Below are 16,950 nucleotides of genomic sequence, written 5' to 3'. Positions count from 1 at the left end.
TATTGTGAGGATACCCCGCTGTGTGGAGCCGCCTTGAGACTGTAAACCCTAGAAGCTGAGCTGTGTCTCAGTCGCCCCGCGTAGATTCCGGCGCTACGGAGAAGAATCCTGAAGCTCTCCCCACCCCTGCAGCCCACTCAGGACCGGCCAGGGAGGCAGACGGGGTCCCCGGAGCCTGACATCCCCTCCCGGGATGAGGCTTGGCTGCTGTGCCTGGTAGGAAGAGCGAGGCCCTGTGAAGTGTGCACAGACTCCCTCTGTGTGAACACTGTGCCTCCTTGTGAGGCTTCCCGACCCACACATCTGCTGCCCTGCACACAACGGGGCCGTGTTCCCACCCCGGGAGGGACCCTGCTCCTGCCGCCAGCACTGGGAGGGCGGGTCGGGGAGAGAGGAGGAGCCTGATGGCCAGATCCTGCCTTGTACCCAAGACACCACATCTCACCGGGGCTCCCGCTTTGGGAGATCTTTCACGTGCCGGCCACCATCTAGGGGCTGGGGGTAGCCGGAGAGGCAGAAACACTTCCCTCATGGCGTTCACCTTCAGATAATAGACAAATAAGGAAGACATCCTTGTCAGGGGGTGCTGAGTAGTCGAGTACGTGGAAAAGCGTTAATCAGGGGAGACTGACGTAGGGTGGCAGCAGGAATGGGACTGGCGAGCAGAGACCCAAAAGGGGTGGTGGTGGGGGTGGTTTTTCGAGGGGTCCAGTGCCCAGTAGTGAGCGGGTGCTCAGTATACGTTTGGACCATCGGTGAAGTACAGGCTGTGTCGAGTGACCCGGGGGACGACTGGGAGGCGGGACTGCCTCACCCTGGCGCCCCACCTTGGCTCAGCCACTGCTGGCTCCTGCCGCGTACGGCTTCCTCCCTGCCTCCTCCCTGCTCGGAGGAAAGGGCTGCCCGCCCCACCACTCCCCTCCCTTGCTGGGCCCTAGCCAGCCTGTCCCTTTAGGGCGCGTCTCTGCCTCTGCTCTCCAGCTGCAGCCCCCAGGAGGAGAAAGCACCGGCCTTCAGGAGGGAGAGCAGTTACTGTGGGCGCCCCTTCGGCTTGCTCTGACTTGGGGTTGCGTCTCTGCATCCACAGCCTCCTCCTGGGCCTGTTCAGCATGTGTCGCTTCGGCTCTGCTTTTGCCCCGAATCTTCCGGATCAGGCTAGACCAGGTGGCAGTCGTCAGAAGAGCCAGCTCAGGTGTCAGGGCAGCTGGGGGATGGAGTTACACACCCCCAGAGACCGGACACTCCCGGCTTATGAGCTGGCAGCTGCTTGCTGCTGGGAGAGGTGTGGCCCCACGCCCTTGCCCTGTGCACGGCCACCCCTGCCTGCCCCTTCCCAGCTCTGTGCCCGTATGGGAGGGAGGAGCCTGGGACGCCGTATGGCAGAGTCGCTAAGGACACAACAGGCAGCCAGACCTGGCTTTGTCCTTAGTAGCTGTACAGACAGGACACCTAACCTCTCTATACTTCAGTTTTCTCATCAGGAAGATGGGCTCATGCCCACTTCCTACGGCTGTTGCTGGAGGTGTCTCCTGTTCCCGGAACAGCGCAATCACCCAGGAGACGGCAGTTGGCGATCATCAGTGTCGCCACCACTGTGGTGGACAGAGTTCTGCCTGGGTGGGGTGTGGTGGTTATGTGGGGCCGGGAGAAGTAGGGGCTGGGCTCGACTTCTCTCCCGGCGGCTGCTCAGTGATGCTTGTTGAACAAAGCCAGGCGCTGAGGCCTCAGGGAGGCTGTGCTGGCGAAGGTTGGGCACACAGATGGCCAAGGGAGCCTTCCAGGTCTGGCTGGCCGCAGCTTTGGGAATAAGAGAAGCCAGAGCCTGTCTGGGTTTCCGTTGGGACCCTGGGACGGGACACCAGGAGAGTGGCCCCTGAGGGGCCTGGTGTGGGGTCGGCACTCCTGCGTCCCGTGAGTGGGGTCACAGTGGGCTCTGTGGGGGGGGCGGGGGGGGCGGGGGCTGGGCCGGTTTCAGCAGCTGCGTGCCTGATGGGAGAGGCCTGCCTCTGCTCCTGTGGGGCTGCTTTTCTTACCGACAGAGGACATCTCACAGCCTTGCCAAGTAGGCCCAAAGTCGGTTCGTGGTGGACGTGTGCAGGGGGGGACCGCCTCCTGGCCAGGCTGGGCAGTTACGCTCTGAGGATGCTGGAGGTGGATGGCGTGGCGGCCTCTGGGCTAAGAGAAAAGCAAGTGTCGGGGCTGCCCTGTGGGGCTCCCTCTGCCCCGTCCCCTCCCCACTCCTGTCTGAGTCAGGCCACCACACAAACGCGTCCTATTGACAAGGCCTTGACATGGGCCCCGGGCTGCAGGGGGAGGGCAGCCCCCACCCTTGCTCAGCCATTGCAGATCCTGCGTGGCCTGGGGGGCAGGCTGCCGTGAGCCCCGGGGAAGGGCCAGTGGGGGACGGAAGGATCGCGTCTGTAGGTTTGCCGGGCACCTGCCTGTCGCTCCCACCGGGGGACATAGGCGGCTCTTCTCCAGCCACAAACATTGATGTCCCCAGCTCAGTGCTGGGCAGCTGGACAGAGGCCTGTAGAACCTGCCTGCAGGTAGAGGAATAAAACATCCCTGCGAGGAAAGCTGGGACCGGTGGCAAGTGCTGGGGCCCTTTGCTGAGGGAGCAGCCCCATCCAGGAGGCCTCGGGCTGTGGAGGCTCTGACCTAAGGGGGAGGAGACAGGACCCCAGCAGGTGGACATGGGTGAGGACCTCTGCCCACAAGTGACATGGCTGCTTGCTCAGTGCCCGAGTGGCAGCAGCAGGTATGCTGAGCGGATCCCCCCACTTCCCACCGCCCCCAGTAGGGGCCACGGTCACCATCTGCTTCAGTGAGGGTAGGCACCGAGTCAGGACTTGTCCCCATCCAGGAGGGAGGCGGCCCGCGTGGCAGACGGGCCACAGGACCTGGGTTTGTCCCGTGTTTCCGTGTAGTGGCCGTGTGGCCTTGTCCCACAGTAATGTGGATGGGGGGTGACACACGTGTCTTCACAAGGGCTCAGGAGGGATAGGGCGGAGGATGCCACGTTGTTGCAAGTGGCCGCTCCCGCTGGGGCCCAGGGGGCCTCCCCTTCTGGGGTGAGCTAAGCACACACAGGTGTCTGCCCAGAGGCGGGGTCCTGCAGCTACCAGCCAGCCTCTGTCCTTATATCCTAGCCCCTAGAAGGCTCCCAGGGGCTTTTTGGCATCAGGTATTAACTCATTTTGAGCTGTACGAGTCAAGTAAAAGAAAAGTCTTCAGAGCTCTGGTTCGCTTAGGTTGAGAGAACTTCCTTTTCCTCTGCGTCTCTACACCTTCCTTTGGCTGACGGGAAGAATCCATCCTGTGTCTTCTGGAGAAGTCTGCCTGGTGAGTTTCTGAACTCTGCCTCCTCTGTTCCCTCCCAGGCCATCAGCATCAGCAAAGCCATCAACACCCAGGAGGCCCCCGTGAAGGAGAAGCATGCCCGGCGTATCCTTCCCTTCCCTGCTTCCGGCAGGCCGGCCGCTGTCCCTCTTGGTCTCTGGGGGGAGGCAGGGAGAGTGAGAGGAGGGTGTGGGCCTGCCCTGCATTATCTCTGACTGTGGACTTGGTGGGAAGTGAACTGGGGGGCGGGGAACAGTGCAGGTGGCTGGCCACCAGAGCTTTGTCAAGCGTGCCCTCGACAAGACAGAGGCCCAAGAAGGCGCATGCTCGTGTGGCCCCGGGCCAGCCGGGTCTCCTGCCTTGCTCTGCTTTACATCCTCAGTCCCATCTGGGCAACACCATCTATAGTCTTAGGCTGTCGGTCCCGGTTAAATCTGTGAGGATTGACCTTGGCAGAAAACCATCGCTTTCGGCGAACTCCTGCAGATGTGGTGGGAGAGGGGTGTCGGGAGAAGGTGCTGGGTGGCTGTGGGTGAGGGGCCAGCCTTCTCCCTGCGTCACTCAGCTGCACTCGCTGAGCACCCCAGCCTTCCCTACACTTGAGTCTCTGCCTCTTGCACTTGGCCTTGACCCTGGTAGGCATCATTCTGGGCACTCACCATGAGAAGGGGGCCTTCACCTTCTGGTCCTACGCCATTGGTCTGCCCCTTCCCAGCAGCTCTATCCTCAGCTGGAAGTTCTGCCACGTGCTCCACAAGGTCCTCCGAGACGGGCACCCGAATGTGAGTCGCCACTCTCTGCTGGTGCTGACAGGGGCGGGGCTCTCAGGCCCTCCACCTGCTGCTGCCTGAGCAGGCCAGCACCCCAGGGAGGCAGAGCAGTGTCCCTGTCCCCACCCCTCCCTGCCCTCGGCGTGCCAGCCAGCATGGGCGGTGCATATGCTGGGACCCCGCCCGCGTGAGTCCGGGTTCTTCATACCCCCCCCCCCCCCCCCCCCCCCCCCCGCTGCCGCTGCAGGTGCTACATGACTGCCAACGCCATCGGAGCAACATTCGGGAGATCGGAGATCTGTGGGTAAGTGCAGGGAGCAAGCATGGCGGCCTTAGCACCTTGCGGAGGGAATCGTCCAGAAAGCCCAGCCACGGTCCCGCTTGGCGTCCTGATCCCCAGCTCGTGGGGCCAAGTGAATGGGAGCTCCCTGCAGATGGGTGTCTTTTCCCTCCTTTCCCTCAGAGCAGAAGTCACAGTGTTACCTGGGGAGACATTGGGGGCAGACGGACGTCAGTAAATGAAACCTCAGCCTTGCTTTTAAGGTCTTGTCTGGGAAGCTCCAAACGCATAACTAATGGGCCCCCTAGCTCCAGAAACTCAGCAGCCCTGTGGTCCCTGTGAGCTGGGAAATGTGGCAACACCTCAGTCTGAGTGTCTGACTGGCGGTTACAGCCAATGTGAGGGGTACAGACTCCTTGCCCGCCACCCCCTTCCCCCCCCAACCAGGGCTGCTTTAGAATCTCAGGATTGGAAACTGGGTTCAAAAAACTTCCCAGAAGATTCTTATCCATAATAAAGTTTGGGAGCCCCAAAAGTTTGTATTCTAGATCTCCTCTAAGACCTCAGGGAATATGGGGGTGGGGACAGGACCTCTGGCCTTATTTGTCACCTGGGAGTACTGCTGGGACCTCATGGGCTAGGCCGGGGTCAGGGCAGGCCTCGGAGCTGGGCTGTAGAGGGAGGTCCTGCTGGCGTAGACACGAGCTGCCGTGTCTCACAGATGTCCCTCGAAGTCAAGAAAATAGTGCCCGTGGTGGTGTTTGCGGACACAGGCTCAGTTGGCGTGCTCGCAGGGGCCACGGTGTTTGGAGGTGACCGGGGAGGCAGCTGGGAGGATGTGTACACGGACCCGGCAGAATGTGCCTCCTCGGCTGCCACCAGCATTTTAATGAAGCGTCCCAACTCTGAGCTGGCCTGTTGCCCTGGACAAAGAGCCTTCTTCTCGCAAGAGTTTCTTTGGCAAGAAGGACTAGGAGTAAAATTAAAAAAAAAACAACAACAACAACAAAGAGCCGTAGACAAAGCGTAGGGCTGGCGGAGGCCCTTAGGGATGTGTTGGCGGCCTCTGGAGGGCTGAGCGGTATTTGTGCGTGAACGTCTGTCCGTGTGGCGGGTGGGGGAGGGACATTCAGCTGGCGTCCTGCACCTTCCCGCCTCTGCTGTCTCGTTGGCCCCAAAGCGTGAACAGGTCCTGTAGGATTTGTGGGCATGTTCCTGGGGCGGGAGACCCTCATCCCAGCTCTCCTTTCTCCACAGGGACATTTGCATGACCGCTACGGACAGCTGGTGAATGTTTATACCAAACTCTTGCTGACCAAAATCTCCTTCCACCTCAAGGTAGTTTCCTCGGGCGTCATGGGGCTGGGGGTGGAGGACCCTGGGCTTTTTTCTCTGTGATATCCTGGGAAGCCGGGTGGTGGCATCTACTGTGTCCCAACCTTGACCTGAGGGGAAACCAGAGGTGCCCAGGGTGCCTTGAGAGTCACGGCAACTTGAGACGTTTTCCTCCAATGCCGGGGGGGAGTGTCTGCTTTGCCCTTGGCTCCAGGCAGCCTCTTGCCCTGGCTGGACGTCCCCTCCTCCCTGTCCCCCATCTGTCCCGCCACCTGCAGCCCCCTCAGCCGGTGCCTGGGGCAGATGGGGGCATCCCCAGCATCTCCTCCTTTCCTCAGAAGCTAGAACCCGTTCTGGGCCGGGGCCAGCATGGGCCTCACTTGAGTGGGGGTGTCCTCTCCACAGCACCCCCAGTTTCCTGCGGGCCTGGAAGTGACGGACGAAGTGTTGGAGAAAACTGCTGGGACCGACGTCAACAACATGTGAGTCCCTCAGGACAGTGTGGCTGCCTGGCGCCACCTCCTTTCTCCCTCGGTTTCCCCGGTGGCTCCCTTAGCGTTCCACACTCTGGGTCCATGAGGCCAGGTGCTCATCAGCGGCTGGCTGGGGCAGAGGGTCCCGTTCCTAGGAAATGAGGCTGAAGTTCAAGGGCTGGGGTTAATTTGGAATCTGGCCTCTTTGGCTGAAAGATGGCTGTCCGGCGCAGAGGCTCTTGGATGAACCGTGTTTCCTCTTCCCGCCTGGGGGGCGGGTCTCGTGCGGTGAGTCCCCTGCCCCTCCTCCGCTCAGCCCTCCGCCTTCCCCTTGTAGCTTCCAGCTCACCGTGGAGATGTTTGATTACATGGACTGTGAGCTGAGGCTTTCTGAATCAGGTAAGCCAAGCGAGGAGGAGGCCCGGCCCCCCTGGGTCCTGCGTGGCTCCTCAGGGCCCAGAGCCGGGTGAGAAGTTAGCCCCACCAGCTTATTCCGCCCCCGGTGTCCATGCCCCTGCTAGGAGGGGGTGAGGGGGCCTCCAGGTGCCCCCAGGACATGGGGAGAGGTGTCCACTGCTCCTGCAGGGCACCAGGCCTCAGAGGTGTCCAGGGAGCAGCGCCCCCTCCTGACTCGGCTCCCCCTGCGTCGGGCATCTGCAGAGCCCTCCCAGGAGAGAGTTGGTTCGGGTCATCTTGCGTGTTTCCTGCTGCAAAAGGCCTGTGAGTCACGGACTTCACAGCCCAGGGACCCAGCAGCTGCTGGACAGGAAATCTCAGAGGGCTCGCGCTCTCGGGGCCACAGAGGGGATTGTTCTGGGCGGCAGCTTCAGGATGTCTTGTTGGGTGACTCGGTGCTCTTTGTAGGAGAACGAATAGCAAATGCCTTTTTAAGGGAAAATCGGGATTTGAGAGAGGTGGGTCTGGGCAGCCTCCTGGCACTCCTGGATCTGGACTCTGAGCTGTACCCAGAGGAGCCCAGACCCCACTGGGGAGCGTGGCCGCCGGCCTGTGACTGGCAGGGACGAGACGTGCTCCTCACAGCGGCCCCCACGAGGGAAGATAGAGAAAACCCACAGTTGGGCGCCCCGCCCCTTGCAACGCTCACCTCTTGATGAAGCACAAAGAAGGGGCAGCCTAGCGGTCCACAGGCCGGCGTCTCCCTGGAGAACCATCCTGAATGCCCCTCAGTGGAGAAATGGTTTTGCCTTGTATCAAACCCCAAATAGTATTTTATGTGCGTTTCAGTTTTTATAGGAAGATGTACTTGATGTGACACTCAATTGAATGTTAAGATTTAGAGGGTGAAGGACCATGCTTAGCTGCGTCTTGCTCCTCCTGGGCTTGGAGGTTTGCAAACGGTCCCACCCTAGGCCAGGTGAGGACGGGGCCCCAGGGCTTGTCCTGGCATCTGTGTCGTGCATGGGCCACCCTGGCGTGCGGTCTGCCCGTTGTCCTTTCTCTCTGTGCCCTGGATAAGAGGCCGGCTATAGTGGGGGCAGCCTCGTGTTTGTCCCTGGCCCTCCTACTTGGCTGATCTCACGAAAGGCTTGATTGTCAGGGACAGGGGAGATTGACCCTGGGTGCAAGTGAGGTTTTGGGGTCACTTGGGGCTTTCAGAACCAGGTCCCGATCGGCTGCCGTGTGGCTCTCATCACAGTTGTAAGATGAGGCACTTGGCTACGCCGCTTTGAGCCTCCTTTTTCCCTCGAAGACAGGATGAGCTCGAGGCCCGCGGGTACAGGACCTTCGAAGTCACCCTATCCCTCCAGCCCCTCATTCCGGGAGCACTGCGTGGTGGCTCTTGGAAGCCCTTGCTGAGCTGACCTGTATTCTCTTTGCGCCGACCCTGCTGTTGCCCTAGTTTGTGAGGGCTCTCGGGTCCATCTGGGGCAGCCAAAGCACAGGGGCTCCTGTCCTAGCAGTTTGGAGCGTGTTTGTGTCCGAGGACCTGGGACAGAGTTGTTCTGGCCTGGCTAGAACCAGCAAGGCAGGTCCCCAGGCCGCTGCCTCCCAGGGTTGCTCTGCCGATGCCCCGAGATGAGGGCGTGGGGCCCACCCTCTGCACTGTTCTCACGAGCCTGTCACCGAGGCCGCACCCCAGCTTCCCATGCGTATGCTGCTCCCTCCACCTCTGTTTGCAGTTTTCCGGCAGCTCAACACAGCCATCGCTGTGTCCCAGATGTCCTCGGGCCAGTGCCGCCTGGCTCCCCTCATCCAGGTCATCCAGGACTGCAGCCACCTCTACCATTACACAGTCAAGCTCATGTTCAAGCTGCACGCCTGTAAGTCCCCCCGGCCCCCTGCCGCCCTGCCTCGGGCCCCCTGAGGCTCCGCCGGAGCCACAGAGGGCCGTGCTTAGGTGGATTACGTTGACAGATATTGGCTGTATCAGAAATGAAGATCAAGACATTTAAAAAAGTCATTTTTTAAAAAATGTTTATTTTTGAGAGGTGGGGGGAGGGGGAGAGACAGAGAGAGAGAAAATCCCAAGCAGGCTCCGTCCACGCTGTCTGCACAGAGCCCGATGTGGGGCTCGGACCCATGAACCGCGAGATCATGACCTGAGCTGAAGAGGGACGCTTAACCGACTGCGCCACCCAGGCGCCCCTAAAAAATACTTCTCAGTTAAATGTGACGTAGAACACTAGCCTTAACATAACCACCACAGTTGTGGTGGAAAAGCACTGTTCTCCAACACAAGGGTCTAGTGAGACGAGGGGTGTGGTTTTACACGTTTGCAGTTCTCTGAAATCCCTGGTCTTGAAGGAGGGATTGCCCTCCGAGGGCAGCCCACTGGGGCGCCTCGCATCCCGCAGGCTGGCGTGACACATCCAAAGAGGCGCACGTCACTTGCTCCCCGTTCACGAGGGTTTGGCCCCGGTCGACCCTCTGAAGAGGTCTTGGTCCCCACGCCCCACCCTGAGAACCAGGGGCCTGGGGTGAATGAGCTGTTGCAATGCTATCAGCCCAAGCTGGAGTCCAGAAGCGATTTCACAGCGCCCCCTACAGGCATGCGCCGGTCAGGCTTGCTGTGGTCAAGATGCTGACTTTGGAGCGCCCACCCCCCCACCCCTTCTCAGAGTCGAGAGCCACACCCCTGTAGGGGTCTCCCCTCACCTCACAACCCCTCACCTCACTCTCCCAGTTGGTGGGGGGGCCTGGCCAGGCAGCAGGTGCTCTCCCCTCTACCATGGTTTCTAGAATGTGGTGGAGCAGAGTGGGAACGGGAGGGAGGGAAGCTTAAGTCTTTGCAAGTCACAGAGCAGGGGGCAGAGGGGAAGTCCTGTCCAACGTCCCTGCCCTCAGGTCTCCCAGCTGACACCCTGCAAGGCCACAGGGACCGGTTCCACGAGCAGTTTCACAGGTATGGCCCGGGCAGGGAGGAGGCTCTGCGGCCTGGTGAGCTGGGCTTCCTGTCCAGGTCCGGCCCCCCCTCTGTGACCTCCCCTCATCTGCCTCTGCAGCCTCAGAAATTTCTTCCGGAGAGCCTCTGACATGCTCTACTTTAAGCGGCTCATCCAGATCCCCCGGCTGCCTGAGGTACCTGTCCTATTCCCCAGGCTGCCCCTGGGCTGCAGCCTTGTTCCTACTCTGGGCGCGTGGGGGGGCCCCGGGTGCCTGCTGGGGCCCCACTTGGGCGCTGGGGACGACTGAGAGGGTCTTCCCCCGGGGCCGTGAGCGGCTCCCACTCATTGCCCCTCCCCCAGGGACCTCCCAACTTCCTGCGGGCCTCAGCGCTGGCCGAGCACATCAAGCCTGTGGTGGTGATCCCCGAGGAGGCCCCTGAGGACGAGGAGCCCGAGAACCTCATTGAGATCAGCACGGGGCCCCCAGCCGGGGAACCAGCGGTGAGGTTCCCCCTTTTGGTCGGGTGGCCTTCTGCCCGCACCCTCCCCTGGCCTGCAGGGCCCGGGGGCGTGGCCCTGGGTCACCGTGCTTGTGTGGCAGGTGGTGGCCGACCTCTTTGAGCAGACGTTCGGACCCCCCAACGGCTCCTTGAAGGATGACAGGTGAGGCGAGGTGAGGGCCGGGGGCCGCCTGTGGCGGGGACCGCGCGGCGGTCAGGACTGACCTTGAAGGCCATCTGTCCCCAGGGACGTGCAGATCGAGACCCTGAAGAGAGAGGTGGAGACGCTCCGCGCAGAGCTGGAGAAGATCAGGCTGGAGGTGAGCGCGGGGCCGTGGGGCCGGGCCGTGGGGTGCACCCCCACCGACGCACACGCGCGCGGGGCCCCCACACCACCGTCCTCGGGCCGCACAGGCCCAGCGCTACGTCTCGCAGCTGAAGGGCCAGGTGAACGCGCTGGAGGCCGAGCTGGAGGAGCAGCGGAAGCAGAAGCAGAAGGCGCTGGTGGACAACGAGCAGCTGCGCCACGAGCTGACCCAGCTGCGGGCCGCCCAGCGGGAAGGCGAGCGGAACCAGGGCCTGCGCGAGGAGGCCGAGAGTGCGTGAGCGGCGCGGGCCCGGGGTGGGGGGCGGCCGGCGGGCGGGCGGGCGGGCGGGCGGCTGGGGACCACCGCCTCCCCTGCCCCCTGCAGAGAGGGCCAGCGCCACCGAGGCGCGCTACCAGAAGCTCAAGGAGAAGCACAGCGAGCTCATCAGCACACACGCCGAGCTGCTCAGGAAGGTAGGTGGAGGCACGAGCGTGCCGGGCGGACGCTGAGTGGGGCCCCCTGGCGGTGGCGGGGCGTGAGCCGGTGCCTCACCTGCGCAGAACGCGGACACGGCCAAGCAGCTGACGGTGACGCAGCAGAGCCAGGAGGAGGTGGCGCGGGTGAAGGAGCAGCTGGCCTTCCAGATGGAGCAAGAGAGACGGGAGTCCGAGCTGAAGGTGCGTCCCGGGCGTGCGTGGGCCCCCCGTGGCCCCGACTCTGGTGTCACTTCCCCCGCCCCCACCCTGCCCGCCGTGACCCGCTGTCCTGTCCCAGCTGGAGGAGCAGACTGACCTGCTGGAGAAGCTCAAGAGGGAGCTGGAGGCCAAGGCGGGAGAGCTGGTGCGCACGCGGGAGGCCCTGAGCCGCACGGAGCAGGTATGGCCGCGGCACGTGGGGTGGCCTCCGGGAGCCGGCCGGGCAGGAGTTAGGGTCCTCTTTGCCGTGAGCGGGGCCATGCCCGGATGCCAGTAGCTTGGTTCAGTCCTGGGGTGCGGCTCTGACCCAGAGGACATGGGAAGGAGGCCCTGGCCTTCGGGAAGTCCTCTAAGGGGAGATTAAGGAGAACACAGCTCTCGGGGGGCAGTCTGTGACCCTGGGTGGGGACGGGGTGCGGGCAAGGCCACCCTGCCCACGTGCCGGGTGTTTGCAGAGCGGCTCGGAGCTGAGCTCCAGGCTGGACGCACTGAGTGCAGAGAAGGCCGAGCTGAGCAGTGCGGTGCAGCGACAGGAGGCGGACCTGCTGGCGGCCCAGGGCCTGGTGCGGGAGAAGGAGGCGGCGTTGAGCCAGGAGCAGCAGCGCGGCTCTCGGGAGACGGCTGAGCTGCAGAGGCAGCTGGCGGACAAGGTGACGCCCCGGCTCCCCCCTCCCCCAGCACAGCAACAGCTGCGCCGAGACCCGCCCTGCTTCCCGATCGACCGAAGGGTTGCGCGTCCGCTCTGTACTTCCAGAACATTTTTACCACTCCAAAAAGAAACTCTTCACCCACGAAGGAGTTAATCCCCACTCCCCTCTGACAGCCCCAGCCCCTGGCAACCTCTCCCCTCTGGATCGACCTGTTGCAGACGTTGCAGGTGGACGGGACCTCACGATAGGACTGGTTTCTCTCACCGAGCAGTGTTGGCCGGGTTCATCCGAGTGTCGTGTGGCCCAGTAGCGTCCCACGGCCAGAATGCATTGTGTGTACTTGTTCATCAGTTGGTGGGTGTTTTCACTTTGGCGGTTGGGGGTAACGCCATGAACCAGAGGGGCTGTGCCGTTTCTGTTCCCGCCAGGAACGTATGCAGTTGTCCATTTCTGGGGAACCTTTTTTTTTTAGTTTATTTTGAGAAAAAGCGAACCGGCCGGGGTGGAGGGGCAGAGAAACAGAGGACAGAGGGTCTGAGGCAGGCTCTGTGGGGCTCGAACTCACGAACTGTGAGATCACGACCTGAGCCAAAGTCAGACAAACGCTTAACCACTGCCCCAATTTCCCTACAACCTTAACAGCACTTGTTACTGTCTGTGGTCGTTTTAGCCACCCTAGCGGGGGTGAGATGGTATCTCATTGTGGTTTTTTTGTCTCTCGTTTCCCTAAGGGTTTATGGTGTCGAATGTCTTTTGTGTGTGTTCATTGCCTTTTGTGTATTTGGGGAGAAATGTTTGTTCAGATCTCTTGTCTGCTTTTTAACTTGGTTGTCTTTTGTTTTTTGGAGATAGGGTGGGGGAGGGGCAGAGGGGGGTGGACAGAGGATCCAAAGCAGGCTCTTTGGTGACAGCAGAGAGCCCAACGCGGAGCTCGAATTCACGAACTGTGAGATCGTGACCTGAGCCAAAGTTGGACGCTCAACTGACTGAGCCGCCCAGGCGCCCCATCGGTTGTCTTGTTATTGGCAAGCTGCCCGCTGGCTCGTGATGGAGCAGTCCAAGCAGGGGGTCAGAGCGGGGCCTCTCCTCAGACCTCCCTCCCCCGCGAGGGTCCCAGCTGACCGCCTGCCTGGCTGCCACGGCGCTGACCCCCGATTGGGATGTCCAAGCCGCCTCTCCCCTCCCCCCCAGGAGTCTCAGGAGCAAGAGCTGCGGCGGAGGCTCGTGGACGAGCAGTTTGCAGTGCTCCGGGCCACTGCCACCGAGGCCCAGCGCATCCTGCGGGACGCCGTGGCCAAGCTGGATGACCCCCTGCACCTGCGCTGCACCAGCTCGCCGGGTAGGGCCTTTCCTTCCTTGCCCGGTGGGGTGCTCAGCCCGCCCCGAGAGGAGGGGCGGAAGGCGATGAGGCCTCGGGCAGGCTCCGCCCCTGACCGCCTCTCCCTGTGCCCGCAGACTACTTGGTGAGCAGGGCCCAGGCAGCCCTGGACGCCGTGAGCGCCCTGGAGAAGGGCCATGCCCAGTACCTGCTGTCCGGGTCAGGTGAGCACGGCGGCGGGGTGCCCATTCCGCCGGCCATGGCTGCCTCCTGCCACCGGGGAGCTTCCCAGAGCCGTGCCCCCTGCACACGCCCACCGGGAGCCCAGCCCTGCCTGCCGGGGAGCCTGGGATCACCCAGACCTAGCTTTGTTCCCGGCTTGGCTGCTGTCTAGCCGCTCGACGTGGTGTAGGCTCTTCTTCCCCGTGACCTTCCTCTTCTCCCCCCCCCCACACCTCCCGCCCCCCTGAGCCTGCTTCTTCTCCGGGCCGTGGTGCCCGTTAGGCTTGTGGGCAGAGGACGTGAGCGGCCTGCCCGGCCCGGCCTCGCTCTGTGGCAGTGGCGTGAGGGTTCCGTTTCTCCTTCCCCCACAGATGCCTCTGTGCTGGTGGCGGCCCTGACCCACTTCTCCCACGTGGCCGCAGACACCATCGTCAACGGCGGTGCCACCTCCCACCTGGCACCCACCGACCCTGCCGACCGTAAGTGGGCCCCGGGCTTGACTCCCACCTGGGGCCCGTGTGGACCCAGGGAAGGCGGGGGCCTGCACACCGGTCCTGGCGTCGGACCCGGCGCGGGGGCATCTTCCGGGGCTCCCGGGTGCCGGCCCCTGACGGACCTCTCCCTGCCCAGGCCTGATCGACACGTGCCGGGAGTGCGGGGCCCGGGCTCTGGAGCTCGTGGGGCGGCTGCAGCAGCAGCAGACCCTGCAGCAGGCCCAGCCCGGCCTGGTGCGGACCCCGCTGCGGGGCATCCTTCAGCTGGGCCAGGTGAGGCGTGTGGCCGCGGCGCCGGGTGGGGGTCCGCGGGGGTGAGGATGCTGGAGTGAGGCTCGGGGCCCCACCTTCCCCCACCCGCCTTTACTTCGGGCCGAACCGGTGCCCGTGTGTGGCGCTGGCAGCTGCAGGACGCGGGGCAGGGACAGGGCGCCGCTCCGGCCTCTCCCGGGCTCCCCGGGGTTGCCGGGACTCCAGTCCGCCCCGCCTGACTCCGAGGTGCCTCTTCCCCAGGAGCTGAAGCCCAAGAGCCTGGACGTGCATCGGGAGGAGCTCGGGGCCGTGGTGGACAAGGAGATGGCGGCCACGTCCGCGGCCATCGAAGACGCCGTGCGGAGGATCGAGGTGAGGCCTGGGGCGCGGGGGCTCCCCCGGTTTCTGCAGGAGCCCCGGGGGCTGCGCTGGGCGGAGTGCGGGCTCTGCCCGCCTCTGCGCTCCCGTGCACGGGGTGGACGGCTCCGCGGCCGTTTGGGGGGCGGGGGGCTGGTCCGGCACCGCATCCCCCTTCCTCTCACACCGCCCTCTCAGCCCGCTGACCTCTGTCACTGGCTGTAGGACGTGATGAACCAGGCCCGCCATGCCAGCTCCGGGGTGAAGCTAGAGGTGAACGAGAGGTGAGCCCCACTTCACTCCCGAGCCCCCCAGACCCCGGGGCGTTCCGTCCTGCCTGCCTAGCTGTCCACAAGGGACCGGGAACAAGTGCAGCCCGGCCTGCTGAACAGCCGTGTCGGGCCCCGTGGTGGTCCACACGGAGGGCAGGCTCTCCAGGGTCACGCTGTGGATTCCTCTCTCTCTCTCTCTCTCTCTCTCTCTCCCCCTCCCTCCCGCCCCTGCCCCCGCACCGCCCTGCTCGCCTCAGGATCCTCAATTCGTGCACAGACCTGATGAAGGTGAGTGGCTGACTGCGACCCCAGGGTGGGCTGCGTGCCTGGGAAGACCACCCCAAGAGTGACACGTGTTTTGGTCTTGGCAGGCCATCCGGCTCTTGGTGACGACGTCCACCAGCCTGCAGAAGGAAATCGTGGAGGGCGGCAGGGTGAGCGGGCCCGATTCCCGAAGGGGGCATGAGCTCAGAGCCCTCCGGATCACTCCACCCGGGGCTTCAGCTGACCTCAGGGCTCCTTCAGGCACGAGCTTCCCGGAGCGTGCAGCGATCCGACACCCTCCCCCCACCCGGTGATGCGCACCGTGCGCCCGGGGTTCACGCCCGAATCCCGCCACGGCCCAGGGACGTACCCCCGTGGCTGAGGTGAAGGCAGAGGGGCCCCACGCGGGGCTCTGTTTCCACCTGCACCGTCACTGACTGGTGCCCCTCGCCCTGCCTTGCCCTCCCGTTGTCGCTAGGGGGCAGCCACGCAGCAGGAATTTTATGCCAAGAACTCCAGGTGGACCGAAGGCCTCATCTCCGCCTCCAAGGCCGTGGGCTGGGGAGCCACGCAGCTGGTGTATGTCGCCCCAGGTGGGGGGCGGCAGGGCGTTCGGTGCACAGGGTCTGGGGAGGGAGCGTGGAGGCGGCCCGGGGCCCCGAGGGTCGGAGACCCAGGCCCCGCCCGGCTCTGCCCGCAGGGAGTCGGCCGACAGGGTGGTGCTCCACACGGGCAAGTACGAAGAGCTCATCGTCTGTTCCCACGAGATCGCAGCCAGCACGGCCCAGCTGGTGGCGGCCTCCAAGGTGAGGCTTCACGCGCGGAGGCCTCTCGGGTCTGGGCTGTGGCAGACGGGCCCCACGCGCTAGGGGTGAGGCTGACCTGCCCCCGCGCCCCCCCAGGTGAAGGCAGACAAACACAGCCCGCACCTGAGCCGCCTGCAGGAGTGCTCCCGCACCGTCAACGAGATGGCCGCCAACGTGGTGGCCTCCACCAGATCAGGCCAGGAGCAGATCGAAGAAAGAGGTGAGCCCGGGCCCTGGCCCTGGCCCTGGCCGCAGCCGGGGTGGGGGCGGGCGCAGAGGCACTAACCCCGTCCCGTTCTGGCCACAGACACCATGGACTTCTCCGGCCTGTCCCTCATCAAGCTGAAGAAGCAGGAGATGGAGACCCAGGTGGGTGCCTGCGGCTGGCCTCCGTGCCTCCCGCTCCTCCTCGAGGGCCCGGCTCCGGGAGGGCGGGCGGGGCGGGCCACACGGCTGTGCTGAGCGGGCACGTGGGGCTGCAGGTTCGTGTCCTGGAGCTGGAGAAGACGCTGGAGGCGGAGCGTATGCGGCTGGGGGAGCTGCGGAAGCAGCACTACGTGCTGGCTGGCGGCGTGGGGACGCTGAGCGAGGAGGAGCCCAGCCGACCCAGTGCTGCCCCCCGTGGTGGGACCTCCAGGAAGCCACCCCTAGCCCAGAAGCCCAGTGTGGCAGCCCGGCAGGACCAGCAGGTGCTGAGCGCCGGCACTGGGGCGGGGAGGGGCCCCAGGGGCGCCGTCCCTGTCTCTGCTCCCGTCTGCGGGACTCGGGGCAGAAACGCTGCTCCAGCAACACGGGGAGGATGGTGGGGGTGGGAAGGCTGCAGGGGGCCGAGGGGAGGTAGGGTGCGTGGGGGCCCAGCCACGTTCGCTGAGCCCCTCAACTTTGACTCCTGCAGCTGGACAAGAAGGATGGCATCTACCCGGCTCAGCTCGTGAACTACTAGGCTCCCGAGGGGGCCAGCAGGCAGGCCTGGGCCTTGGGTGGCCGCCCCATCTCGGCTGCGGAGCCTCCACGGGGTGTGGTCCCCCACCCCACGGACCAGATCAGTGTCCCCGAGGTCCCCAGCCCTCGCTGAACCCAAAGGATCAGGGGCCGGTTCTCCGTCTGCAACAGGCACTCGTGAGCGCAGCCAGGATCTAGCAGGCCCGAGCCACAACGTCTTCAGGAAACACATGGAACGTTTGTAACGTTCTGAGTTCAAGCTTTCCTTCGTGAGTTTGTATTCACCCTGAGAAGCAGGGCCCCAGGAGAGGGACTTTGGGTAG

General features: G+C 63.9%; 1 protein-coding gene across 1 annotated transcript in view; it reads left to right on the top strand.

The window, feature by feature from the left end:
- The window catches only part of HIP1R (huntingtin interacting protein 1 related), a 28,159-nt gene extending 11,414 nt beyond the window's left edge, over positions 1 to 16,745 (top strand). The window contains exons 2-32 of the mRNA XM_078435873.2: positions 3,384 to 3,447; positions 3,982 to 4,124; positions 4,360 to 4,416; positions 5,650 to 5,730; positions 6,133 to 6,209; positions 6,538 to 6,599; positions 8,342 to 8,482; positions 9,507 to 9,564; positions 9,665 to 9,740; positions 9,908 to 10,048; positions 10,149 to 10,210; positions 10,295 to 10,367; positions 10,462 to 10,645; positions 10,740 to 10,828; positions 10,916 to 11,032; positions 11,130 to 11,231; positions 11,506 to 11,700; positions 12,892 to 13,039; positions 13,156 to 13,242; positions 13,612 to 13,719; positions 13,871 to 14,007; positions 14,248 to 14,358; positions 14,569 to 14,627; positions 14,873 to 14,903; positions 14,987 to 15,049; positions 15,358 to 15,458; positions 15,580 to 15,685; positions 15,782 to 15,905; positions 15,993 to 16,054; positions 16,168 to 16,374; positions 16,581 to 16,745. Of these exons, the coding sequence (XP_078291999.2) occupies positions 3,384 to 3,447; positions 3,982 to 4,124; positions 4,360 to 4,416; positions 5,650 to 5,730; positions 6,133 to 6,209; positions 6,538 to 6,599; positions 8,342 to 8,482; positions 9,507 to 9,564; positions 9,665 to 9,740; positions 9,908 to 10,048; positions 10,149 to 10,210; positions 10,295 to 10,367; positions 10,462 to 10,645; positions 10,740 to 10,828; positions 10,916 to 11,032; positions 11,130 to 11,231; positions 11,506 to 11,700; positions 12,892 to 13,039; positions 13,156 to 13,242; positions 13,612 to 13,719; positions 13,871 to 14,007; positions 14,248 to 14,358; positions 14,569 to 14,627; positions 14,873 to 14,903; positions 14,987 to 15,049; positions 15,358 to 15,458; positions 15,580 to 15,685; positions 15,782 to 15,905; positions 15,993 to 16,054; positions 16,168 to 16,374; positions 16,581 to 16,628 (3,114 nt within the window). The 3' untranslated portion in view covers positions 16,629 to 16,745. The remainder of the gene's footprint in view (positions 1 to 3,383; positions 3,448 to 3,981; positions 4,125 to 4,359; positions 4,417 to 5,649; positions 5,731 to 6,132; positions 6,210 to 6,537; positions 6,600 to 8,341; positions 8,483 to 9,506; positions 9,565 to 9,664; positions 9,741 to 9,907; positions 10,049 to 10,148; positions 10,211 to 10,294; positions 10,368 to 10,461; positions 10,646 to 10,739; positions 10,829 to 10,915; positions 11,033 to 11,129; positions 11,232 to 11,505; positions 11,701 to 12,891; positions 13,040 to 13,155; positions 13,243 to 13,611; positions 13,720 to 13,870; positions 14,008 to 14,247; positions 14,359 to 14,568; positions 14,628 to 14,872; positions 14,904 to 14,986; positions 15,050 to 15,357; positions 15,459 to 15,579; positions 15,686 to 15,781; positions 15,906 to 15,992; positions 16,055 to 16,167; positions 16,375 to 16,580) is intronic.
- Positions 16,746 to 16,950: the final 205 nt, after the last annotated feature.

This window comes from Panthera onca, chromosome D3 (genome assembly GCF_046562875.1).
Source record: "Panthera onca isolate mPanOnc1 chromosome D3, mPanOnc1 haplotype 2, whole genome shotgun sequence".
Classification (NCBI taxonomy): Eukaryota; Metazoa; Chordata; class Mammalia; order Carnivora; family Felidae; genus Panthera; species Panthera onca.
Note: the sequence above shows the minus strand (reverse complement) of the source record. Positions and strands in the feature narration are given on the sequence as shown.